We start from the raw sequence: 27,854 nt of genomic DNA, 5'->3' as shown, positions 1-27,854 counted from the left end.
CGTCTCTACCATTAAATTGCAGGGTCCCCAGGGTCGCATCTCCTCTTTGTATACATACATGCTGTCAACAGGGGCGGAATAAACTCGGTTAAAGGGAAATGGGAAAGGCTCATCCCCGATATACAGGGAGAGGAGTGGGAAGAAATTCTGGAGTCTCCGATTAGGGTGTCTCCGTCTATTAATAACAGAATGATACAGCTATATAATAAACCAATCATATCTGAGTCCGACTCGACTCTTCAAGATGGGCCGATTCCAATCATTGGAATGTTTAAGATGTCATTCATTAGATGCAGACTTATTCACATGATCTGGCAGTGTCCTATTATCACACAATATTGGAAGGAGGTGACGTCATTATTAACTTCCCTGGTACAAGCTCCTGTTCCCCTTGAGCCACTGGTTTGTTTGTTTGGGGTATGGGATGAGGAAACATGGGGTCACTACGCTGGGATCTTTTTTGCGGGAGACGCTATTTATGGCACGAAAGGTACTGGCACTGCGGTGGATGGGGGGGGGCTCATGTCCCTCCCTTAGGATCTGGATTAATTTGGTGAATTCGATTATCCCATATGAGCATACACTGTATCGAAATAGAGGATGCCCGGGTAAGTTTGGGAAGATCTGGGAGAGATGGAAATTCCTCTCATCTTACTCTGTAGAGTGGAAACGTCACATAATAAGTAGTTGATTATTTGGAACCAGGCTGCGAAATAGTAGTTTTTGTAGTTATAGTTGTGGTTTAGGAAGATAAATAGGTTTTATTACTCGAGCAATAATATAAAGGCTTGTATAATTTAATTGATATTACATTTTATCCTGTATGTAAATCGGTATGCACATTTTGCTTTGCATCTAATACTACGTGAAACATATATTCTATACAGTGCTTATCAGTATGTATACTGTATAGTCTATTTGTGGTTTAATAAACGAATTTAAAAAAATATATTTTCCTATTATATTAATGGTAACGTTGCCAAAAAAACTCAGAATTTATTTTAAGCATACATAGGCTTGAATGTGCATGTTTTAATTTATTTTTTTATTAGGACAACACATACCCCTGCATAATAAGTTCGTCTGAATGAGTTCACCATGGCTTGGTTTGGGGATTCGATGTGTTCAACTGTTGCATCATGGTAGTTTTTTCTGTCTGTTGAAATATTGCTCTTTTCCTTCCCTGTTCAAATGCGGATAGTTCCTAATGTCTTTTTTCTCACTTCTCGGTTTGCTCCTTTCCAGGTGTTTTACATGTTACCATTTTGATTTGCTCTATCAAGTTCTGGGTGGGGCTTTATATATTATCACTTCACTGTCCTTCCTTGCTGGCTATAATTCAAGGTGTATTTGTGCTAAAACGTTTGGGCCTTTTAGTGAAGGGATTTATCCTACTAGAATTACGTGGCTTATATTCTTGCTGTGTATGCTTGTCTACAGTTCCAGAAACTTTTCCTTTAACCACTTTTAGGTTTCTGGGAGGTTACTCTAGTTACATTTACTTTTTGGTTCTCCTTACCATTCCCTCTCTCCCCTTTTATGAACGTGCTTTAGTGCTTTAAGTTCCTCACCCTGGGTCTTCATGTCTACCTACACAACTTCCTCTCCCATTGTTGGCAGTGTGTTACAGCCTCTCCTCTGGTTCTTCAAGAGGCACAATAAACCCATCGACGGCCTTGTCAGAATTCAGGTTCGAGGTGGCATTTTTAGTTGTGTGGCTAGAGATTAACTATCCTGCACAGAGACCAGTTGGGTGTACGTGCAACTTCTCTCTTTAGTAAGTCTTGCTTACTCCCTTTACCCGTGTATTATTGTGATACTTGCATAACAGAGCACTCAGGCCATTTTTACACAGACGTATTTTCTGTATTTTTTTTGCACTTAAACAAGGTTTGAAACACCTGTCCCTTCCACCATTAATCAGAGCACCATCAAATACTACAGTGCCCCAACAGCAGTACTAATGATCTACAAGAGGTCTGGGTATTGCAGCCTTAATACACCCAACTGAAAACTGCCAGCCTATGTCCCATTTTTAAGAAATTTTTGACTTACTAGTGGTTGAGTTTGACATTACCCTTCACTGGAAATAAAGGCCCCAAAATGTTGAAAAACCGCAGAATACCTTTGTACTTTGCAATGTTATCTTGAAATCTACTGAATCCAAATAACCTCAGACTGGCAAATAGTGAAACGTGATTTATTGCTGAAGAGAACACATTTCCAGGGTGGCGCACATTACACCACTTCACAAGGGCACATTATGATCTTAGGCCGGTAAGTAGCTTCTCCATCATGTAAGTCCCTGATGAAAAATTATTGTGCTGATGTAGATTTATTGACCACTGCTCTGGCTGATACACCAATTTAGTTAAAGTCTGCATTATTTCATGGAAGAATCTCAGATTATTTCACATTTCTTAAGCAGTCTTGTTGTCCTTTTATAACACAATATACACAATTGATGTATTTTGTCCCTCTTGAGTGCTGCAAAATGCTTCAGATCTGCCATTGTCAACACTTAAGGAACGTTCATAGCGCTAAATCTGGAGTTCCTACTGTCTGGGTTTTCTTTATCAAGCAGGAGCTCCTGACTGAGCAGTAACAAAAGCACGCAGCATTTAATATTTTCATATTTGTCATTGTGCTTTTTTACCAGATAAAATCGAGAGTTAGCACTATGCAGCAAAGCAATTTGAGTTTATTGTGAGTCTGGTCTTCTTGAAGAGACCACATTTCTGGAATGCTCTCCCTCAAGCATTATCTGTTTCTTATTCTGAACGGCCATTTTAACATTTCACTATTATATATACAAAAGGTTGGCGGCAAAAGCAACGCTGCAAAATAACTATGCTGACCTCTAAATAAGCATCATAGATGGCTACTTAAAGTCACAGCAATCCTGAAAAATAAATGCATTTGTCTGCTCATATCGTCCTCATGCACGAGAACATAGGAAATGACAATTTTGTGTTATCTACATTCTCTGTCCTATCACCTACAGTGAAGTGAACATGCACACATAAAATAGAGGAATTCTCCAATTATAAGAACATTAGAATGTAGTAAATGTGTATGACATCACTAGGAACTATCCTAGCGTATGAGTCGCCGACCAAGGCCAAGCAGGGATCTAGGAAGAGAATTGCAGCCGGCCCAGGTCCCTGCACAGCTGATTGTCGGGCACCAGTTATATTGGCCTGTGAGCAGAATACACAACACATTAATATACATCAGAAAGAAAATGACAACATCAAAGTTAAAGAACTTACTTTCCAGCCATTTTAGCAAGTTCGCACCAGTCTCTTCTGACAATGTCCAGTCCCTTCAGTTCTTGTTTGGTGGTATACTTCCCATCGGCTGTAGGCTCCACAATGAGGGCTGCATATTTCTTTTTCTTTAACAGCAGAAGTGACTTAAATATGCCATCAATGTCAATCTCCAGCAGCTTGTAAGACTTATTTATTTCACTTTTAACCTTGATGAGAAAGTGACCAGGATGTTACACAACTAATTAACGTGGAAGAATTTACATGGAGAAACAATAAAACAAAGACATCCCCACCGCAACATTATTCAGCCCCGCACTTAGCTACCTCAAATGTACCAGGATGTAATGGAGTCGTGATACGGAGCCCACTTTAAGTATGCCATCATTTCAAGACAAGCAGGATTATTTTGCGTGTTTACGTTAAAGGAGTTTCCCCACGAACGAAGCTCATTTTAATCAACAGATCTTATAATAATAATTTCCACAATTGGATGTGTTTAAAAAAAAAAGTTCCTGTGCTGAGATAATCTTATAAATGTGCCCCTGCTGTGTACTGTGTAATGACTGTGTCTGACCGTACAGGGACATGGTCTGATCATACCACAGCTCCTGGGCAGGGAGGATGTAAGAGTATACTGATATTACAGCAGGGAATCACAGCTGATTATTTTTGTGAGGTCAAGTATTTCCCTGACTGCTTTGAAAAAAAGGAAAAATTATTTGCGATTTCCTGCTGTAATGTCTGTATCCTCTTTTTTGCTTCCTCCCCTGCCCAGGAGCTGTGGTATGATCAGACCAGGTTCCTGTACGGTCAGACACAGCCATTACACAGTACACAGCAGGGACACATTTATAAGGTTATCTCAACACAGGAACATTTTTTTAACACATCCAACTGTGGAAATTATTATTATTCCAAGATCTATTGATTAAATTGAACTTTGTTCATGGGAAAACCCCTTTAAGAAAAAAAGGGATTTTACAGTATATTAGGGGAGATCACCATAATTTTGAAGATGCTTGGTGTCTAAAATGTCTTAATTCTACCCCAATGCTAAAACTGATACACACCTTACTATGGCTGGATCCAGTCTGGACAGCAGACATCTCTCTCCTGTTCTAATTTTGCTACACTGCATCTGCTCCCAGCCCCAGCACCATGTTCTCCGCCAAAATGGACTATACAACTGATCACACAGTTACCTCTGTAAACAGTTACATGTTCAGAGAAATCACCGACTGCCAGACAGAAGAACATGACAGAGCTTTTCATGTCCATCTGTGTCAAAATCAATGCTTAAAGTGCACAACTTTGTCATCAGTAAAGTTCAGGTATACAACTGGCTGGACGCAGCTGGTATCTGTAAACCGAGCCTTGGTAGCCACAGCTTTATACAAGTTGTGTATGTACATCATGGGCCACTTATATGGATACATCTGAGTGGGTTTTTTATAAAGTTGCATCCAAAATGGCTGACTTCAAAATGGCCACCATGGTCACCACCCATCTTGAAAAGTTTTCCCCCTCCCATATACTAATGTGCCACAAACAGAAAGTTGATATCACCAACCATTCCCATTTTAGGTGCATCCATATAAATGGCCCACCCAGGTGTATCCATATAAATGGCCCACCCTGTATATTGTAGCTATGTGTGCCAGAGAGGATAGTACCATAATGCTGGCATATGTAACAGGTGTAGATCTGAAAATCAGGACAATATGGAGTCAGGGTGGCAGAACAAGCACTTATGTGGATAAGAGGCTTTAGGGTACGATATATATTCGTATATTCACACATGGCAGCCAACAGTAATTGTGGCAATAATCAGCAGAATGCACTGTGCATAGGCAGAATACATCTCTGGCTCCACGCTGGCTGTAAGAAAATGTTTGTAGCCACAGAACAATCCCACCTCCACACAGAGGTTAAAATCTGCACAGAACAAATATTTCTTCCAGCTGGGGGCGAGTGTGCCACAATTAAATCCAGTGAAGTGTACCCAGCAAAGCAAACATGTTAGAGTCACTAGCACTATGCCTGACGAGGGGAATGAATACCAACCTTGTTCCCTAGCTTGAACACTTCTTCAAGGTTGTTACAATTAGTATTTATCATGATGGAATCAGTGTCACCATATATCACTTCCAGATTCATCTAAAACATGGAAACAAAAAATGTCATGATTCAAAAATAAGGCAGAATGCAATGTTCCTGAAGCTACAAAGTACCCTGGCAAATCACTTTACCAATGAGCACATTGGTTATAAAGCAACTCAGGATAATTTAAAGCACAGAAAAAAATATATTCTTTGTCGTTCTGTGCAAGAATTAGCACTAGTACCAAATCACAAAAAAAGTGCTTATTTTATGCTCAGAATAGTATATGATGCTGAAACTATTTAGCCGAAGATGAAGGGAGCCAGAAAAACAATCATAATAAACACAACACTGCAGCTCATACAATATAGCGGAACTGCAAGTAAACTCTAATTAACACTGTTGCTAATTTGCTGGAAAGACTCGCATACAGGCTTCAAGCCGCGCTCCATCATATCTGTGTTAGAGGAAGAATGAAGCTATAATCCATTAGGAAGGATTACATTGGTAAATAGGCATCCGAAGAGAACGGCTTTCTGGTTTGTTTGGGTTACAGTTTTGTAGCACACAACAACTTCGCCAGGTGCGGCCTTTTTTGTTCGGTATGTTTGTTTTTCTTAGCAGATTAAAAAGGAAAAAAGGAAACAAACCGACACATAAATGCTAAACGTACTCACCTTCTGCACCATCTCCTTAGTATGCAGCAGAATCTGGAGGAAGAAAACATGATATTAGAATGCCCAAATGACCATATAAGCGGTCACATGTAAATAGATGTAAATGCAAGTAGTGCATCTATGAAACCCATTCCCCGCAGAGAGACAAGAAGGGACACTTATATAAAGTGCAGCCACAGTCCCTCTCCAATGCAGTGATATAGCCATAGATTATTCACTGCCTGTAGCATAATCAAGGTGCGGAGAGGAGGTGTGCGATTAGGATGTGTGCACTGCTGGAACTGGGGAGAGTTAGTCTTCATGAGACTAAAAACTAACACCTATGCAAAAATTAGGTTCTCAGGGGGCTCAAGTAGTGCTATTTTTCTGGAAAAAAAAAAAACCTACAAATTAGGTTTTTCAGAAGCATGCTACATCTGTCACATTAATATCCTGCCCTTACACCAGAGATCCCCAACCTGTAGCTCGGGAACCACATGTGGCTCGCGGTCCCATGAATTGTGACTTGCGACTGTCTGCCAGCTTGGTGCATTAGCTTCAGGTTCTAGCAAACAGGTATGAGGAGCACATCTGAAAATGGTGACTTTTGTGAGTAGCCCTGCACAGAAGAGCAGATGTGGATCACATATTCTGGTCTTAGGGGTTTAGAGATGTTTTAGGTATGGTACGCTGGAGGATGATACCTGTTAGAGGAGGTGCTCAAAGCTGGAGGTGACAGTGTGTTGGGAGAATACTGAATGGAGTACTGTGGGAAACCCCTAGATCTCAGTGTACTGCTTTGGAGTGATTTCTGTGGAAAAGCTTTGGTTATCATTGTACCTGTAATGGAGGCTATGGCTGACACTACTTTGAAGGGGGTGGAAGCTGAATGTGGCTCACGACCCTCTCTCGAAGCTGAATGTGGCTCTCAAGGTCAGAAAGGTTGGGGACCACTGCCTTACACAATGTCGGCAGCCAGATCGCCAAAACTTTAAAAAAAAAAAAATATTAAAGAAAAAAAAAATAAAAAGTTGTGCTATTTGGCTATTAAGCACATTCCCTTTATGAATATTACATCAAGCTAAACTTTATTTTTTCAATGGTCCTAGTAACTTTTATTTAGTTTTTTTGTGCTACTTTAGTAACCATGAGTACCAACATTGTAGCTGTAACTGCTGCCCTGACAACAGGGAAGAAGATGATTAATGAGGATCTAACAGTTATGGGAGAAAGTGACAGTCTATGAAATTATTATAATTTCTCAGATATATGTTATTAGTAGATCATATGATTTCCCTTGGTACGAGGCTACATTCACATGACCATATTTCCGATATGAGTGCTGTCCATGAACAAAACTGACAGCATTCGGGTCAATGTTATTTAATAGGGTTGTTTAGATTAACAGCATGCACTAGTTTGCCCTGTATTTCGGAGGAGACTCACTTATTCATCTTTGTGGGTGACTTAAAAAAAAAATTGGACACACTACAGCATACGTATAGGACAATACAGATGAACATGGAACAATTTTTTTATACACTCGTGTGAACTTAGCGTTACCGCAGTGCAGGTTTTAAGGTACACTATTTTAGCAGAAGGGTGGCAACTGTAAAGGGGAGAGCCGAACGTTCCAATTAACTAAATGGCAAAGTAGAGCATTGTGCTCACATCTGGCAGAATATGACCAATATCTCCTGTTATTGACTTGCTGGATCATAGAATACAATGAGAGAAATTGTCTAACCAAATTTTCTCATAAATTCACCAAAAGAAAAACCAAACCTGGAGAATCAATTGGAATATATTCCAATGTGCAGTAAATTAGCAAAACGCATTTCAGGCGGAAATTTGCCTCACCTCCCGCCAGGAGTCTGAGCTATACTTCACAATAAATATTGTTATTTATCAGTCATGTAATAAGATATTCCTGTTTATTATGCAGTCCAATGAAAAGAGGAGTCATACACCTGCCTCTAAAGGGTTAACCTGCAACAAACGGACATAGATGCCACTGGAAACTGACAGAAATTACCTAAATTGCAGATTCTATTCTATTATTCTCTTGCTTTATAACACTCAGGAACCCATCTTATATTGCCTCTTTATAACATCCAGCATGAAGTAAGAGGCAGCAGTAAGGCAGCAGCACGTATCTCATCTGTGCTTACATGCTGCATACTCCCAGTCCTCCCCAAATAGTAGTATCTTTCAGCTCAAACTTGAGAAGTCTCACAGCCTAATAAAGAAGCTGAATTCTGGGCTCTCTGCTGTCTAATTATTATAGAGCCAGGGTCATTACTAAATTTCACAGGATTTTTTTTTTTTTTTAGTTTTCCTAATTTTATATATTTACGAAAGGTTTTACATTTTGTTTTCATTTAACTTCGTAAATTTTCTACAATGTGATGGATCCTCTAAGCAAACAGATCCAATTTACAACAATACAAAAGAAAAAAAAACAATAGGTGCTGAACTAATAGGAAGACAGCTTAGGGGGTTCATAAACATGTAGGTTGTTCAAGCTAAAACTTTCATGGAGAACACAGGGATGTGGGCGACTGATACAAAGCGCAACGTGTTCCTATTCAGAAAACGGGAAAACACAACTGTAAATGATGGCGCAGCTGCCACTAAAGAACTCAAACAAAGGAAATGCAGATAATTGTCTAATAAGAATTTCATAAAACATTTAGCCAGAAACAAACATTTTCTTCCCATTTGTTCCCATTCAAAGCTCTTGCAGTCTTCTTGCCACAAGTGCCTTCTATAAAATATATACGTCACCCTTATTAGTAGGTAGGCTTGCAGTTTTTTCCTGTGCCTAATTTGAAGTATTGTTACTTGCTGGATGTTGTGCAGATTGATTTATTCAAGAGAACCATATGGGACTGATTGCAAAACAAATCATCACATTCAGAACTATTTATGCTCTAACAAACACCAACATTGTGCCATTTGCTCTATTGTTTGACTGAGTGATGCCAGTTGCACAATTGAAAGACTGCATTCTTCACAGCAATTGCAAAGCAGTTTGCAGCAACGCGAAGAGGTATGGCATGGGCAACCTCATGCAATATCCCAGGGGGCACAAATAGTAATTTCAATTATGCCTGATCAACTTAGAATAGCTACGAAGTCCATACTAATCATCAAAAACAGTGGAACCACAACAGAATCATGACTTGGGTAATTAAATTGATAGGGCTCAGGATTCGCCAGTATCTGCTTACTAATCGATCTCACACACTTATCAAGGCTCCTTTATAAACCAAACTGTGTATACTTGTCTGAACAAATCATCAAGCAGTTCACAAACACCAAAAAAAAAAATTTGCAACACTAAACAGATTAGAAGGTAAAAATGCGCCGTCAGCAATCCTGACATGTCAGGTTTAGTAAATAATTTTATTTCCCATGAAATCATTCTATAGTATTTTTTCTTAGAGCCCTATGCTGCAGCATGCCTGAATTATTATTGGAAAATGACAAAGTCAAAATAGTTATGTTTTATTTCCTAGAAGATGCATAGAGTTAGAAGGCAAAATTCCACTTACATATTTCAGGCTGTGTACCAGTATGAGGATTCCTCTGTTGGGATTATTGTAAAAGTCTGTGACCTGAACTAATTTGTGCCAATGAGGCAGTTTACATAGGTCAGGCGACTCCCCCCAACCCCACTCTTGAAGTTGGGCCGGGTGTTGCGATGCGAGCATGGTCTGTGTTTCACGGATGTGTGCAAAATTACTTAATCCTGCTAGGAATTCAGTAATAATTGACAACTGGGTGTGTTCAGTTAGAACTAGAGATGAGAGAACTTGTTCTGAAAACACATTCGGACTCGTGTTCGAATTCCCAAGCTTTTTTTCTCTAAAAAATGGACAAAAGTCAGCAAATGACTGAGTTCACTAAGGGCTCTTTCAGACATCAGTGTTTCCAGTAGCAGCACGGGCCACAAAATGTTCCGTACACATGCACACTGATGACACACAGATGACATTCACTGTGTAATTAGTGTGACAAGCACCGGCACCTAGAAATCTGTGGTACTGCTTGCGCTGTTCCACCAGTGCCAGCTGCTGAAGACCGCTCACATCACAGTCCACTGCACGTGCTGTGATCAGCGCTAGCAGAGGACAATGTTGAGAGTTATATTGAACTGTTAAAAGCGAGAGCAGGCGGCAGCTAATGAGAATACTCATCAGCTTCAGCTGTCAACAAGGCTAGTTATCAAGAATACATGGGTCCTCATGACGTATTTTTTAATTTTTTAAATAATAAAAAAAAACTGGGGTCCTCCCCATTTTTGACAACCAGCTGGAGGCTGGTATTCTCAGGCTGGTAAGGTGACGTGGATATTGGCCCCCACAGCCTAAAAAAATAGCAGCCCGCAGTTGCCCCAGAAAAGGCAGATCTATTAGATGCGTCAATTATGGCACTTTGCCTGACTATTCCCACTTGCTTTGTGGTGGTGGCAAGTGGTAATCATATTAGTGGGGTTGACATCACCTTTATATTGTTCAATGACATCAAGCCCACGTCTCCATTACTAATCCAATAGTTATATTCTAAATAAACACACCGAAAATAAAGTGATTTAATTGAAAGAATGATACAGACTTCTTTAATCTAAATGAAACCACACATCTTCACCCAGTCCACAGAAGCCATGGCCCTCCTGTACCAGAATTAAAATAAACCACAATATTCCTTACCTATCCGCCGAGATTGTAATAATCCAATTGTCCCGCGATGGGTCTAGCTCTGCTCCATCTAAATGGCAAGCTACGCTGTTGCATGATGACATTATACTGGCTGCCATCCATAAGATGTGCCAAATCTGGCACTTAGTCTTGCTCTTCCCACTTGGTGCGGTGGCAAGTAGGTGATACTTGGGGGTTGATTTCTCTTTTGTGTGGTCAGGTGACATCAAGCCCAGAGGTTAGTAATGGAGAAGCATCTAGAAGACGTCCCATTACCAACACCATAGTCGTATTGTGTTACAGAAGAAGAAAAAAAAAAAAAAAAAAAAAAAAAAAAAAAAAAAAGACATCTAGAATAAAGTCCTTTAAAGAGAATCTGTCACCTCAATTTGGCGGGCTATTTAAATGCCTTGTGTCCGGTCCAATGGGCGGTGTTTCATCTCCTTTCCTCCACCCCATCCTTGTCCGCCGTCAGCAATATTTTCAGGAATTTGAGTAGTTGTCCTCCATAGTCATCGCGTGCACAATGCAATCTTGCCTCGCGCAGTTTATTTTGCACAACTGTGGGCAAAGCCGAAAAGCATTACTGCGCATGCGCCGATGAACTAAGTCCCGGAAGAATTTCGCTGTGTTCCGGGACACAGTTCTTCGGCGCACAAGGATGGGGTGGAGGAAAGGAGACGAAACATCGCCCATCGGACCGGACACAGGGCATTTACCGTAAATAGCCCGCCAAATTGAGGTGACAGATTCCCTTTAATTGAAAGAATGACAGACACTCCTTTAATGAATCTAAATTAAACCATACTCACATCGCAGCTATTGGTTATGCCTGGCTGGTTATCAAAAAATACAGGGGAACCCACGTCAATTTTTAAAAAATTTATTTATAGCACATTTGACAGTTCAATTGATACCACTTGTCTTGGTGTCTGCCCCCAATTATAGCTGTTTTGGCAGATTTTTGGCCCCCCTGAAGTTGTTGTCTATGTGTTTGGTTTTTCCTCAAATTGAAATCAATGTGACCTCACTAGTGATTTATAAAGGGGTAACAATACGCTTGGAACGCAGAACTTTATCTCTTTTCTAATATATACTAAAATCTAGTTTGCTTTTGCAGCTGCTGTTTGACTTTGAGTACTGTTGCTCAGCTTAGTTTTAACCATAATACCCAAGTCCTTCTCCTGTTCTGTAGTTCCAAGTATACTCCCATTTAATGTATATGCAGCAATAGGATTACTCTGTCCTAAGTTAGTTAATTTACATTTATCTACATTAAATCTCATTTGCCAAGTGTTTGCCCATTCAGTCATCTTATTCAGATCGTTTTGCAATATTGTAAGGTCAAGGTCAGATTTTAATATCCTACATAGTTTGGAGTCATAAGCAAAGACTTAAGGGCCTGTCACACTAAGCAATATCGCTATAACTTGTGACGTTATAGCGATATTGCTAGCGATATCGCTGTGTGTGATACTTACCTACAACCCGCTCCCCCGCTGGTTATCGCTGATCGCGCAAGAACGTCCTGGACCGTTTCTCGTCATCAGCTTCCTGCGGCGCTTCCTGTGGAGAGACGAGCGTGGAGCCGGACGTCAGGATCGCCTAGTGTGACAGGCAAGTAGCGACCCCCGACCCCTGCGATGTCGCTGGTGAGATCTGCCTGTGTGGCAGCTCACTAGCGACCACTTAGCGATGCACCAGCGATCCTGACCGCGTCATATCGCTGGTCGGGATCGCTGGTGCATCGCTAAGTGTGACAGTACCTTAACACTTTACTCTTATTGACATTGATGTATTTATAAAAAAAAAAAAAAATTCTGAGATTTATTTTAATGTTGTTGGCGATTTGTTTCTCTCTGTACAGTAAATAACTTTTGCTAGCTCGATTTATTTTTTTGAATTTCTTATTTAGATCTTTATACTCCTGAATGCTATTTCAGTATTCTTAATTTTAAAGATTTTGAATGCCCTTTGTTTTTGTCTTATTAACCTTTGTACTATCTTATATATCCATAATGGTTTCTTTTTATTCGTTGACATTTTATTACCAGAGGGTATAAGGGTATGTTTCCATGGTCCGGATAACATCAGGATTAGCTGCGGATTGAACGCTGCGTACAGCTGTAGCGTTTAATCCACAGTGTCCAGATGTTACAGCATAGTGGAGGGGATTTTAAGAAATCCCGTCTCCACTATGCATACTAAAACACAGGTGACACACCCACGAATCCGGACATGCGGCGCGTCTTTTTAGAACGCAGCATGTCCATTTATCTTGCGGAGACGCGTCGTTTCCGCAAGATAAATAATACAGTCTATGGATATGATGCGGCAATTCCACATGTGTTCAAAGAACACTTGTGGAATCACCGCGCGTAGAAAGGGGGGCAGTGCTTTGGGCGGAGTGTGTTTTCAACTGTGTCCAAAGCGCCGGCAATCCGGACAATGGAAACCTACCCTAAGATGTCTGCAGGATTCTAGTAGTATTTGCTATAAAATGCCCCATTTATGGTATGCTTGGTATTCCCAGTTACCATGATGTAGTCCCAGGCTACACGATTAAGCTCTTCCCTTAATTTGTTGAAATCACCTTTCCTAAAGTTCCAGGTTTTGGCACTTCCCCTTTTGAATGTTTGATTGAAAATTACATTGAAATATTATGGTCACTGTATCCCAAATGCTCCCTGACCTGTAGATCTGAAATTGTATATGGTCAATTTGACAGAACCAGATTCAGTAGATTAACTCCCTTGGTTGGTTCATTTACCAGCCGTGAGAGGTAATTGTCCTGAACTGTGGATAAGAAATAGAATCTTCTGGTTGAGCTAAAAGATACAATGTCCAATTGAATGTCTGGATTGTTAAAATCCCCCATTATAAGAACCCTAGTACTGTTTGCAGCATTTCATCCTCTATCTGTTCAGCTATATTAGGAGACTTGTAGCAAACTCCAATTAGCAGCTTTCCATTATTGCCATCCCCATGTACATTTACCCACAGTGACTCTACATTGCTGTAACTTCCCCCAATGTCTTTATTGAGAACAGGTATTAATATGGAATTTACAAAGATGCACACCACTCCACCTTTTTTTTTTTATCTTTCCTGTCCTTTGTAAATGTAGTGTAACTCTTTAAATTTGTTACCCAGTCATGGGTCTCGTCAAGCCAGGTTTCCATAATGCCCACCACAGCGTATTCTGTGACCGTCATTTGCAAGTAGACATTTATTATTATTAGCACGTTTGTTACTGCTACTCAGCTCCCTGCTTTCCCTGCATATCCCAGTTTCGCCTAAATCTTCATTTACCCTTACTGCCGCCCTCTCTCTGTCTACTCTATCTATCCCCTTATTAGCATAACTAACAAACTAACAACCTCCCCCTCCTCCCAGACCCTAGTTTAAAAGCTCCTCCATCTGACTTAAGCCCCCATCACAAATAGCGAGATCGCTGTTTAGTCACAAGTTTTGAGACGCAACAGCGATCTCGCCAGCGAGATCGCTGTGTGTGTGACACTGACCAGCGACCGCCCACCCCCCCCTTGCCGGGTATCGCTGATCATCCTGAAACGGCCAGGACATTTTTTTGATCGCTGGTCTCCCGCTGGCCAGCACGCGTTGCTGCGTGTGACAGACGGGAGACCAACGATCAGCGCGCTGGTAACTAAGGTAAACTCAGGGTTTCTAAGCAGCGCGCGGTGCTTATAAACCCGATGTGTACCGTAGTTACCAGCGCGCTGATGCAGGGAGCTGGTAACCAAGGTACACATCGGGTTTCTAAGTGACGCATGCTGTTTAGAAACCCGATGTGTACCTTGGTTACCAGCTCCCTGAATTAGCGCTGGTAACTAACGTTCACAGCGACGCCGCTCGCTCGGCGTCGCTGGTAAAGCTGCCTGTTTGACAGCTCACCAGTGATCATGTAGTGACACACCAGCGATCCTGACAAGTTGATATCATTGTCGGGATCACTGGTGAGTCACTATGTGTGACGGGGCCCTTACCATTTTTTCCCCAAGCAAAGCTGTACCCTCCCCGATGCAGCCTGTCTCTGCCGACAGAGAAGTCGGCCTAGTTCTCCAGAAACCCAAAGTCTTACTTTGCACCAATTTCTAAACTACTTATTTATCTCCCTAAGCTCACGGCACAGGCAGTATTTCTGAAAATACCACCTTGGAGGTCATGGTCTTCAGCTGCTCTACTAGTTCCCTGTAATCAATCATTCTTAAGGACCCTCCACCTTCCTCTAACTTTGTCACTGGTACCGATGTGTACCATGACCTCTGGGTCTTCCCCAGCAATCTATCTGATCCGCAATATAACGAACCCGAGCACACAGGCACACAACACAATGTTCGGCATTCACGTTCTCGGCGGCAGATAACCCTGTCTGTCAGCCTAATTATAGAGTCCCCTACCACCAACATCTGTCTGGCTTTTGCTGCACTCCTCTTTCCCTCATTCCTTCAGCAGTTGTTTTCCTGTTTGCTAGGAGTAACGTCCTGTTGCAGTGATCCCAGTCCTGGGTTTGCGTTCCAAATATCAGTCAAACAGGCTCTGAACCACCGCACGACCTGCTCTACCCTCTCCTACTGTATCCTCACCCATCACTGTATACTGTGAGCCCTTGCGGGCAGGGTCCCCTCTCCTTATGTACTTGTGTGTCCCTTGTCTTACACATGTTTATTATACTTGTCTATATTTCCCCTTTTCACATGTAAAGCGCCATGGAATAAATGGTGCTATATAAATGAATAATAATAATAATAATAATAATAATAATAATAATAATAATAATAACAACAACAGGCATATTTAATAGGCTGTCCCAGATCAGGATTGGGCTCCCGGCACTTTACACCTCCCCTTACCCCTAAACTTAAAGGTTCGCTCATCACTAGTTAGGACCTGTGTCCCTAACTAGTCCGCTGTTGAGGGCAGAGTAAAGTAATGCAGGGCGAGGGCGCCGGGAAAGGTCAGAGGCCCAGCACCTGCGCACTGCAGTACTTTGCTCTGCCCTCAACAGGGCAGAAAAGTACACCTGCGCAGGAGCGCGATGCCGGGGAGCCATGAAGCAAGCAGGAAGGTAGCGACGCAAGAAAATGGAAGGCGCCGGACCTGGATCTGCGACACCCATCGGATCGGACTACACCATGTTGCGTTTCCGTGAGGTCGGCGGGCCTGTCAAAACGACGCACGCGGACACATCTACATACAACACATGTCCCTGCGTACCCAATGTTAAAGATAGGTAAGCAGGACGACACAGGACACATGCAGAAGTAGGCAGAGCTTAAGGGAAGTACGCAGCCCTACGCAGACCAGCCAAACGCTAATGTGAACCTGGCCTTATCTACAGCATTATAGAATACTGTAGATAAGCCCTGAAAGGCAGTGGCCGCAGCTTATAGCGGCCAAAACAGCTGACGGGTTCCCTTTAACTAATACTTAGAAATATGCTTTGTTTAGCTCTACTGTAATGAAAATGTATAAACAAACTGACAACTGGGTGGTATGCCCCATAAACAGAGTTATAGCAGTCATGAAAGCATTGACAGAGCTGAGACTATTCCTGAATGTTTATTAAAATTTGTTTTAGTCACCAGGAGTGGTAAAGGCAGTAGCTCTTCGAAGACATGCAAAAAATGAGCAATGTGAATGGCACTAAAACAGCGCTGCCACATACAGTCATGCTACGGCAAAGTAAAACTTCACCATCATTGTCTAGTGGACATGGAAAAAAAAAACTACATTATGTGTGAATGTCATTTTTAAAATCAACATTTTTTTTGCAATATAAACAATTAGCCTTTGCGGTTCAATAATTACATTTGTTTGTTACTTTATTCAACATATGGCTTTGGAACTCAAGCAAGACCACTGAAACTATAGCAAACGACTGTGTAGTTGCACTTGTGCACACAATGCTAAAGTTCTTCATTCTGGTTTTCAACATGTAGGTCAGAAAGCAGCAAGAAAACAATCAGCAAAGATGGTTTAAAAGTAAATCCTCCTCATTAATTAGAGCTATTTAAGCAAGTACCACACACTTGGCCAGCCATAGGTGGGCTTTAAATGGGCCAGCAGTTGCTATTACAGCAATTCATTTAGCACCAGTGACAGCTTAGGGCTGGCAAATGACAGACACACATCTAATTCCATCCAATGTGACAGGGGATCACTCGGAAGTGGCGACAGCTAGCTGCTGAGGGGGTTATAAACGGCTTGCTAGCTTCATTAATAAGTCAACTTTGCAGTTATCTCATTTCACAGTAACACCTGCATATTCATCTTTCCACCATCAATTGGATGATGGAATTTCGCCCCCTCCTCCTACTTCAAGTATATTTAAAAAATGTGCCAACTTAAAGTTAAAAAAAAAATAAAAATATAAAAATAAACTTTATGCTTAATTTTTTTTCCTCCTTAACAAAGTACAGCTGTTGAGAATAATTGTTCAAGATCTTACCCTGTAATGTCAACTGCAGCAGAACAAAGAGTATTTAATTAGCAAATCTATTCAGTAATTCAACACCTATTATATCAAATGCCTTCGTGATTTTATTCAGGATAATTGGCTAAGAGGGTTATTACTGACATTCAGATGGAATTTAAAATTCTTCCACGAGTCGAGTCATAATAGCAGTAATGATCTCCCCAATCAGGAGATTGTGTGTCACACAAGGCTCTCCGGCATAGCAGCAGAGCCCATTTCCTGACTTCTTAATTCCCGGCCTCAGCTCAGTGAGGGCTCTTCATGCCGATATTTCATTCTGTGATGCAGCTTTAATGGGACTCTATTAAAACACGCAGAACAAAAAAGGCGACAATTTTATTCTTTTTTTTTCTCCCCCATGCCTGCGTGTTAAAGAGTGACAGCGCTACCGTCATATCAATCAGCGAAGAGTTTCTGATAGCTACAATAAAGGTCTATGCGTAGAGGGAGCTAGGGATGTCTGTAATTAAAAACAGCAGGACATCAGAATACGTTTGCACCCTTTGCCTAAATTAATACATAGCATTTGCCAAAGGTTTTTTTTTTTTCTGAAAAACAAAGCTTCAGTATTGGATTAAGATCATATACCATACCGAACCATGAAAAACTGTAAAGTCCTGTTTAACAAGTAATGTCAGGACATATACACACATGGTCAAAATTGTTGGTACCCCTCATTTAATGACAGAAAACCCCACAATGGTCACAGAAATAACGTTAATCTGACAAAAGTAAAAAATAAAAAATCTATGAAAATTAACAAATTTAAGTCAGACATTGCTTTTCAACCATGCGTCCAAAGAATTTTTTTAAAAAATTAAAACTCATGAAATAGGTCTGGACAGGAATGATGGTACCCCTGAAAATAATATGACAAAAGGGACATGTTAAATCGCGGTGTGTCCACTAATTAGCATCACAGGTGTCTACAATCTTGGAATCAGTGAGTGGGCCTGTATAGAGTGCTACAGATACTCACTGTGCTGTTTGGTGACAAGGTGTATATCACACTCAACATGGACCAGAGGAAGTGAAGGAAAGAGTTGACTCAGGAGATTAAAAAGAAAATTATAGACAAACATGTTAAAAGTAAAAGTTATAAGATCATCTCCAAGCAGCTTGATGTTCCTGTGACTACAGCTGCACATATTATTCAGAAATTTAAGCTCCATTGGACTGTAGCCAACCTCCCTGAATGTGGCCGCAGGAGGAAAATTGATAACAAATCAAAGAGATGGATAATACGAATGGTAACAAAAGAGCCCAGAAAAACTTCTAAACAGATTAAAGGTGAACTTCAAGCTCAAGGAACATCAGTGTTAGATCGCACCATCCGTCGTTGTATGAGGCAAAGAGGACTTCATTGGAGACGACCAAGGACACCACTGTTGAAAAAAAAAAATAAAAAAGCCAGACTGGAATTTGCCAAACTACATGTTTACAAGCCACAAAACTTATGGGAGAATGTCCTATGGACAAATGAGACAAAAAAATGGAACTTTCTGGCAAGGCACATCAGCTATGTTTCCAGACGTAAAAATGAAGCATATCAAGAAAAGAATTCTGTCCCTACGGTGAAACACGGAGGAGGCTCTGTTTTGTTCTGGGGCTGCTTTGCAGCATCTGGCACAGGGTGTCTAGAATCTGTGCAGAGTACAATGAAATCTCAAGACTATCAAGGGATTCTAGAGAGAAATGTGCTGCCCAGTGTCAGAAAGCTTGGTCTCAGTCGCAGGTTATGGGTCTTGCAACAGGATAAATAACCCAAAACACACAGCTAAAAACACCCAAGAATGGCTAAGTGGAAAACATTGGACTATTCTGAAGTGGTCTTCTATGAACCCTGACCTAAATCCTATTAAGAATTTTTGGAAAGAGCTGAAACATGCCGTCTGGAAAAGGCAACCTTCAAACACCTGGAGCAGTTTGCTCTAGAGGAGTGGGCCAAAATAACTGTCGAGAGGTGCAGAAGTCTCTGACAGTTACAGGAATCGCTTCATTGCAGTGATTGCTTCAAAAGGTTGTGCAACAAAATATTAAGTTAAGGGTACCATCATTTCTGTCCAGGCCAATGTCTTGAGTTTTATTTATTTTATTTTTTTTTAATTCTGTGGAATCATGGTTGAAAAGCAATGTCTGACTTTCATTTGTTCATTTTCATAGAGTTTTGATTTATTATTACTTTTGTCAGATTCAAGTTATTTCTGTCACCACTGTGGGTTTTTCTGTTATTAAATGAGGGGTACCAACAATTTTGACCACGTGTGTATATGGCAGCTGATCAACTCCACAACAAATATACATACAAAATAAATTAGATTATGTGACATATATTTAGCCTATTCCCAAAGCAAACCACCACATAGGTGACGGTGAGGCCCAAACCATGAGTCTGCCTAGTTATATACGTGCAGATGATACTGTTGTCATCCCATTGCATAGTATTACACTACACTCATAGTTCTGAACCTACTGACGACTGTGACAATGAACATGAGACGTGCTCCATCCAGCTAGTACCACGGATTTCCCTTCACTATACGATCCCATCAGGTGAACCACATGAGCAATCTTCACCTAAATCCTTTTATGAAATGACACAGGAAGATCTATTGTCATCTGTACAATTATATATGTGCGATATTTTGGAGCACTCTACACACATTACTTACTTAAAAGAGAACCTTTCACCAGGTCAAAAGTGTCCAATTGTTGCTCTTAATCTATTCCGCTGGTCCCGACTATTCGGCCTTTGTATTTTTTATTTTTAAAACCCCTAATATGGTTAGAGAGATCTGGGTCTTTTAAATAGTGCCAAATTTAATGATGTCTACTGAGGGTGTGTGGCTTAGAGCAATAATGCAGTGCAACCTAAAGACACACCCCAGGCCATCCTGTGAGCCACACCTCCTTGGTAGAGACAATAAAATGAGCTCTACAAAGGCTCACATTTCTAGAACCATAAGGGGAGATAAAAAAAAAAACAAACAAAAAAAAACACTGAGTACTCCGGGAAACAGTAGGAATAAAATAAGAGCAAAAACTGATCACTTCTGACCTGGTGACACGTCCCCTTTTAAAAACAGAATCTGTAAGATAAACAGCCCCCCCAAACTGAATAAATAGGCATGCAGTTCTTTGACATGTGAACCCAACAACGACATTAAAGGTAATTGGTCACCCATTTTTTGTGATATCAGGTAAAGATATCACCCAATTGTGCGCCCCATAAGTATTCTAGTAGTACCTTTCATAGCCCCTGATCCCCCACCTTTGATGCAAAAATAGCTTTTTAATCTGTCTTTCGATGTATGCAAATTGCCGCGGTCCAGTCCGATGGGCGGGGCTTATTCTCCTCCCCCCCCCCCCCCCTCCTGGGGATGCTTTCTCCTATTTATTAATGTAAGTGTGGTCTTCCCGCTGTTTTTTTTATTATACATGAGTTGTGTGAATTGATGCTTAGCTAGGCACAGAGAAAGGTGAATGTATATTAGGCTGGGTTCACATTGCGTTAGGGGGCAATGCGCTGACGGATCCATTACATAGCGGTACTAACGCTATGTAACGGACCCGTTAACGCCGCCATTGCCTGCAATGAATGTAGAGCATCCTAACGCATGCCAAATTCGGCATGCGTTAGCAAGTATGCGTTTATTCATGACGCACCCTCGAACGTTGCATGCAGCGTTTTTGGGTACAGCGAACGGACCCGTTCGCTGTGCATAGAACTGTATGGGCTAACGCATGGTAGCGTATGGTACCTTAGCGCTATCTAGCATTAACGCATACCGTTAGCGCTAGGTCACTAAAGATGTCAAAAATGATATCAGCTTTAGCGCATCCGTTAAACGGATGCCCTAAAGCAATGTGAACCTAGCCTAAGTAGTCAGTAAAGCAGCTTCAGATTGTTACCAGTCACTACACTATATGTCCCGTTTTGGATATTAGTTTAGTGTCCCTCTTCATTTTATTTTGTATTTTAATCTTCAGTAGCATTGTCTTTATATTTTAATGTATTCCTTTGTGAAGATAAAAATTATTTTTAGGCTATGTGCCCACGTAGCGATTCTCATGTAGAATAAACCTGAGCAGAATCGCACACCCTGCTCCTGGGAAAACGCATGGGGCTTTTGACGCACTTTTTTTTTTTTAAGTGTTTGTCAAGCGTTTTTTGCCCATATAATTGCTGGTATGCGGAATTGCGGGCGATTCCACAAAATTAATTAACATGCTGCGTTTTTTACCGCTAAGCGATTCCGCAGCGGTAAAAATGCACCATTGGCACATGTGCGTTTTCTATTAAAAATGCATGGAATGCTTTTTTTAAGCGTTTCCGCGGCAGGATTGCGCGTTTAAAAACGCTGCGGAAACGCTTAAAAAAATGCTACGTGGGCACAAAGCCTGAGGGTTTATACTCATTTTGGGTTATTTTTAACCTTTTTTTGTAGTTCATGCTGTATACTATTGAGTTATATTACCCATTTATTTTGGTGGGCTTTCTTTGTTATTCATAGATGGTATTCTCAGGCTGGTAGGGGGCTATGGATATTGAACCCCCCAGTTTAAAAATAACAGCCCACATCAGCCTAGAAAAGGCACATGTATTAATTGCGTCAATTCCGGCGCTTTGCCCGTCTCTTCTCAGTTGCCAATTTTTCTCACGGTGCTGAGGTCACCGCAGTTCAGCCCGGCTGGCATGATGGAAGCCTATTCATTACTAATCCGTGAGCTTGATGTCACCAGACAATACATCAACCCAATCAACCTCTACTGGGCATGTGGGAAGAGCCAGGCAAAGCACCAGAATTGGAGCTTCAAACAGATGTGCCATTTCTGGGAAGCTGCGGGCTGCTATTTTAGGCTGGGGGGGTCAATATCCATGGCCCCTTACCAGCCTGAGAATACCAGCCCCAGCTGTCTGCTTTAACAAGGCTAATTGTCAAAAATGGGGAGACACCACACTTTTTATTCAAATAATTAAAAAAAACAGCTTTGGGACTGCTCTATTCTTGATAACCAGCCTTGCTGACAGCTGAGGGTTGCAGAATCCACCCTGTCAGTTTTGCCTGGCTGGTTATCAAAAATTCAGGGGAAGCCACTCAGTTTTTTTATTTATCTATAGCAAAAGTGGAAGCTGATAAATACTCCCATAAGCCAACGCCTGCTTTCAATTTTATTAGCGGCAGCAGGTGTAGGCTGATGGGAGTTGTAGTCCCATCAGCTGCCAGCTTCTCTTGCGGTTATCAGTTGAATATAACTCAACATTCTCCCATGCTTTCGCTAATCACCAGCAGAGCAGGGGAGAATGAGAGTGGTCTTCAGTACTCAGTGCCAGTGAACAGCTCTAATTTTACTGCTGCTTCCCAGGCGCTGGTACATGTCACACTGATGACAGCCATGTGTGTCATCCGTATTGCACGTGTGTGAGACGTTTTGCAGCCCGTGCTGCGGTTAACAATGGACATGTCAGCGTATTTTGCAGGGCTGTGGAGTCGGTAAGCCAAACCTGCGACTCCGACTCAGACTCCTCAATTTCCCTTACACCGACTCCGACTCCAACTCCGACTCCACGACTCCGACTCCCACACATATTGCTTATATTTAAGTGAAAAATTTATTGTAGTACAATGTGAACCTCAGACATTTAATCATTTTTATGATCCAATAATCAAGATATTTAGATAGAACAGAATATATATTGGTGTACTACCTGGTTTTCATTCTTTTTGGTACAGATACGATATGGATAGACAGATATGGATAAATGGATAGATAGAGCAGATTTCTAATCTGCTTTTGCTATTGAGTAACATTATCTATGAGCTCAAAAACCTTTCAGGTGATGCAGTTTTTTAAAAAGATGATCAACTTTTGCAGCTGAAAAACGTATCCTCAAAAAACACAGGAAAAACGCTGTGTGTGAATGTAGCCTTAGATCAGGAATATAACAGCCATTTATAGGACATTTCATAACTTTCCCAAACTCCTATGAAAAAATATTCAGCACATCCTGCATTGAATTACTGTACCCAATTTATTATATATTTTAGGAGTCAGAGTCGGTCCATTTTATACCGACTCCAACTCCGACTCCGACTCCACCAAAATGAGCACCGACTCCGACTCCACGACTCCGACTCCACAGCCCTGGTATTTTGTCCACGGACATATAGTCCGTGGAAACACACTTGCGCGTGCACAGACCCATTCACTTGAATTTGTCTACATGTGTTAGTGTCTCCGGTACGTGTGAAAACGGTCACCACACATACCCGACACACTGACTTGTGAAAAAGACCTTGGAGATAGTAGAGAGCTTCTATGACTTCATCCCAAAGAAAACTAGCTGTAGGTAAGAAGGAAACACGTGAAGGGGAAAACAGTGGAAAAAATGAAGCTGTGCTGACAGCAGCTCCCTAGGGACACATCTCATATCCAGTATGTACCACTGAGAGGAGCAAGCCCACATGCCCAAGAGAAGAATGTAAAGATAGGAACAGAGTAAACTGTCTGAAGATGGATACCCCATGCACTTTCATCTTTTTTTTTAATTAAATATCAATCTCTAACATGTCCATAGCGTTAAAGGAGTTGTCTGAGATGAATGATGATAACCTAAGTTTAAGATGGATAATCAATATGGGATTGGTAGGTGGTTCGACACTTAGCAACTGATTACTGACCTTTTGCCAAAGATATGTACTTCAGTGACAAATTGTTTAGTGGCCATTACCAAAAACTAGTTTCTCCCCTATCCAAGGAAATAATTTTGCATAGAAAGACCATCATTGTTTTAAAGACCAACCTCTGTTTTAAAGGGGGTTGTCCACTACATAAACAACCTCTGCTTAAATTCTATAAACCAGAGTTTAAAATAAAATAATATTCATCTTTCTGCACTGTCCCATGGTAGTTCTAAGGGAAGTAAGTAGCCCATTTTCGGCTGCATAATGGCTGCAGGGTTAAAGTGGCCTAACAATGTCACACAAGCCCCGGGAGACCTGGACTGGTCCTAGGTTGTGAAAAGGTCTTATTTTATTTCACACTGTAGAATGTAACAGTTTGGAATGCTATGTCTGAGTGGTGGACAACCCCATTAAACATTTGAAAGTCTGTAAAAGGCAATTTTCACAAGTATTGTCAATGTGAGTGAATAGGAAATCTTGAGGTTGGTGAATACCTAGTGACCTTTACCATGTGGCATGTGTCCCTCCTACATCGACGTGTAATACAGATGAATGGAGCAGAATTGCCACCCCTAGGTTTCCTCAACAAGGAAGTTCCAAAATATCACTCAGTCTTAGGCCTGTTTCACACTTCAGTTGAAGTCCGCCAAAGTGTTAAAAAACGGATTTGTTTCCGCTATGTAACAAACGGATGCACTGGATCAGTTTTGTGGACGAATCCAGCAGTGTATGAAATTTAAAGGAACAGAACTCTTGAAAAAAGGAGAGAGTGAGAGTGAGATTTTTCGCCGCTGCCAGAACGGCGTTTAGGGTTAAAATGCATGAAAGGAAAGATCATCCGGGCATGCACATTTAAAAACAGCGTCTCCGCCGCTGAAAAAAAATGTTCCTTTGTCCGTCTACTCCACACGGCGGATGCTAAAATTCAAACGGATCTGTCAAAAAAACGGATGCAACGTACGACCATCAGTCATTATCCGCCGCTAATGCAAGTCTATGGGGGGAAAAAACAGATCCACCCAAAAAAAGGCAGATCCACTTTTTTCTAAAAACGGCGGATTTTGACTGACGTCAAACTGAAATGTGAAAGAGGAGTTACTTGTACCCAGAGACTTGACTCATCTGAATTATGCTGCAATGTTCAATATGGAATAAAAAAAATCTGGTGGCAAAGCTCCCGTGAAATATTTCCAAAAGGATGTCAGAAGAGAAGCTTCAGGGAAAATGCTGCTGGCGTTTCCGTGAACCATCTTTTCGTTCAAAAGCGATGTGGGTACTCTGCCATCTCTGTGCACTTACCCTAAAGGGCCTATCACACTAAGCGATATCTCTAGCAATATCGCTATAACTCAGTGGTCCTTAACCTTTTTTGCACCAGGGACCGGCTTCAAGCAAGACCATCCTTCCATAGCCTGGCAGGACGGGGATGGAGGTGTGACAGGGGCGGGGCTTTGGTCATAAGGGGGCGGGGCTATGGACGCAGTTGTAGTTTAGCAGTGCATACTTATTTAATTATAACATTTATAATGTGACTCAACTCACCATAGGTTTTGAATGAGTGGGAGCACCTGGCTTGTTTCCCTGTATCAGTGGGAGCACTAAGCTATTTCTACTGATGACCGTCACTGCTAATGATGATTGGAATCTACAAGGAAATGGAGCATTGAGCACTTAAGAAAAATTGTATTGGAGTACTGTACATGCTGATTATTTTCTAATCATCGGAAAATGTATGTGTGGTTCCCCCCGTCCTGTCCAGCTCTGTGTGGCTCCCCCTGTTTTATGTATGGCTCCCCTGTCCCATCCTTGTATACATGGCTCTGCTCCCATCCTCCCTCCCTTGTATATATGGCTCCACTCCCATCCATGGCTCCGCTCCCACTCTCCCATCCTGTATGCATGGCTCTGGTCCAACTCTCCCATCCTGTATACATGGCTCCCCTCCCACTCTCCCTCCCTTGTATATATGGCTCCGCTCCCACTCTCTCTCCCTTATATATATATATGGCTCCATTCCAACTCTCCCTTCCTTGTATACATGGCTCCGCTCGGCTCCCCCATCATACTTACCCTCACATCGCTGACCTTCCTTCCGAGCGCTTAACTTCCCTCCTTGCATCTCGCGGCGCTTCAGCTCCTGTGCGGAGCGGTCACGTGCTACCGCTCATTAAGGTCTATGAATATGGATGCCACGCCTATGGGAGATGAGTGGCGTCCATATTCATGACCTTAAATGAGCGGTACACTTGACCACTCAGCGCTGGAGGAAGCCGCCGCGCTGACAGGGACCGCTAGGTGAGTATCAGCTGCTGCTGCACCGCTGCCGGCTCCCCTTGTGTCCGCGGACCAGCAAGGGCACTGCAACGGCCCGGTGCTGGGCCGCGGACCGGTGGTTGGGGACCCCTGCTATAACTTGTGACGTTATAGCGATATTGCTAGCGATATCGCTGTGTGATACTTACCTACAACCGCTCCCCTGCTGGTTATCGCTGATTGCGCGAGAACAGGCTGGACTGTTTCTCGTCGTCAGCTTCCTGCGGCGCTTCCTGCTGTGGAGAAACGAGCGACGCGTGGAGCCGGGCGGGAGGACGCAGGATCGCCTAGTGTGACAGGCAAGTAGCGACCCCCGACCGCTGCTATGTTGCTGGTGAGATCTGCCTGTGTGGCAGCTCACTAGCGACCACTGAGCGATGCACCAGCGATCCTGACAGCGTCATTCGCTGGTCGGAATCGCTGGTGCAAGTGTGACAGTACCTTAAGAAATAAGCAGTGGGTTTGAAGAGGCCATTAAGCCAAAGGTAGCTTTTTTAAAAAAACAGGATTGAAGTCACTAATTCATTGAAAGTTTAGATACTCTAGCAATAAAAATACACATTCTCAAAGAAAAAAAAGCAACACTAACATTAATCAGAAGTTAATTAAGGAAATTAACAGTGTATAATATCATGAAGTAAAATAAAAGGAAAATAAAACTAGTGTTTTTACTTGAATTTGTAAAGTCACAAAAAATAAAAAGAAACCAAAGCTGGACCTCTGAAGATCAGATAAATTCCTTTTCCCTGCTTAGCATTCAGAAAGAAGAGACACTAATGAACCAATTGTTTTCTTCAAATAGTCAATTATCTACATCAAGGCCACTACTAGGGATAAATGAGAAGGAACTGAAGACCCTTAAAAAGGGTCACTTAAAACACTGCTAATCTGTGAAAACCAACTATGCTTTGTGCTTCAGAACATTGTAGAATGAAGAAAAAAATAAAAATAATATTGACAAAGTACATTAATTCGAACACATTTATAATAGAAGAAACTGAAGTGTATATTATCTGATGCCACTAAATCAGATTTTAGAGGACAAAGGAAAACCTATAAAAGGTGGAATATCAATTAAAGTATAACCTCAAAAAATAGAAGCCATTATATTTTTAGAAGAATTTCTTGAAAAAAAAAAAAAAAACAATTGTAAATTTCAGATAAGTCATTTTGTCTTCTCTATTAAATTAGGATTTCAGTCTACAATCTTGGCCCATGTAGCAACTGTAAGAAGCACATGGGTGGCACATTGTCTCTCCTTGGATCAATGCAGATAAAATAGTCTCACATATTCAGGCTTAGAAGCCATATAGTGTTATATGACTGTATAACCCCATCCTGACCATGGTTCACAAACTCAATTGTACCATTAATAGCAGCCATTTCTTCCAATTTAAAGGGAATGTGAACTTTACAGCTGATAAGTTGACGCTTACTGGCTGCAGTGCTCTTCTAACATCTGTCAGATGTTGATCTGTGGAGAAAAGTGGGGCACACAAAGAGGAGTAACGGGAAACAGAGCCACATCCAGCAGGTATCTTCAGTCCCCACCACTCTCACCTCCATGGGCACGTAAATAAAGGGTTGTCCAGTAGTGGACAATCTCTTTAGAGAATTTCTCTATC

At 41.6% G+C, this 27,854-nt stretch overlaps 1 protein-coding gene across 9 annotated transcripts in view; it reads right to left on the bottom strand.

Moving 5' to 3' along the window:
- Positions 1-27,854, bottom strand: part of POLA1 (DNA polymerase alpha 1, catalytic subunit) — a 538,408-nt gene that overhangs the window by 301,664 nt on the left and 208,890 nt on the right. For all 9 annotated transcript variants that reach the window (XM_073565907.1, XM_073565906.1, XM_073565909.1 and 6 more), the window contains exons 26-28: positions 6,050-6,082; positions 5,337-5,429; positions 3,273-3,478 (exon numbers count right to left, since the gene is read on the bottom strand). In XM_073565907.1, the coding sequence (XP_073422008.1) occupies positions 3,273-3,478; positions 5,337-5,429; positions 6,050-6,082 (332 nt within the window). The remainder of the gene's footprint in view (positions 1-3,272; positions 3,479-5,336; positions 5,430-6,049; positions 6,083-27,854) is intronic.

This window comes from Dendrobates tinctorius, unplaced genomic scaffold, assembly GCF_039654945.1.
Source record: "Dendrobates tinctorius isolate UK_male_01 unplaced genomic scaffold, ASM3965494v1 ptg000016l, whole genome shotgun sequence".
In the NCBI taxonomy this organism is placed as follows: Eukaryota; Metazoa; Chordata; class Amphibia; order Anura; family Dendrobatidae; genus Dendrobates; species Dendrobates tinctorius.
This window is presented reverse-complemented; position numbering and strand designations above follow the sequence as displayed.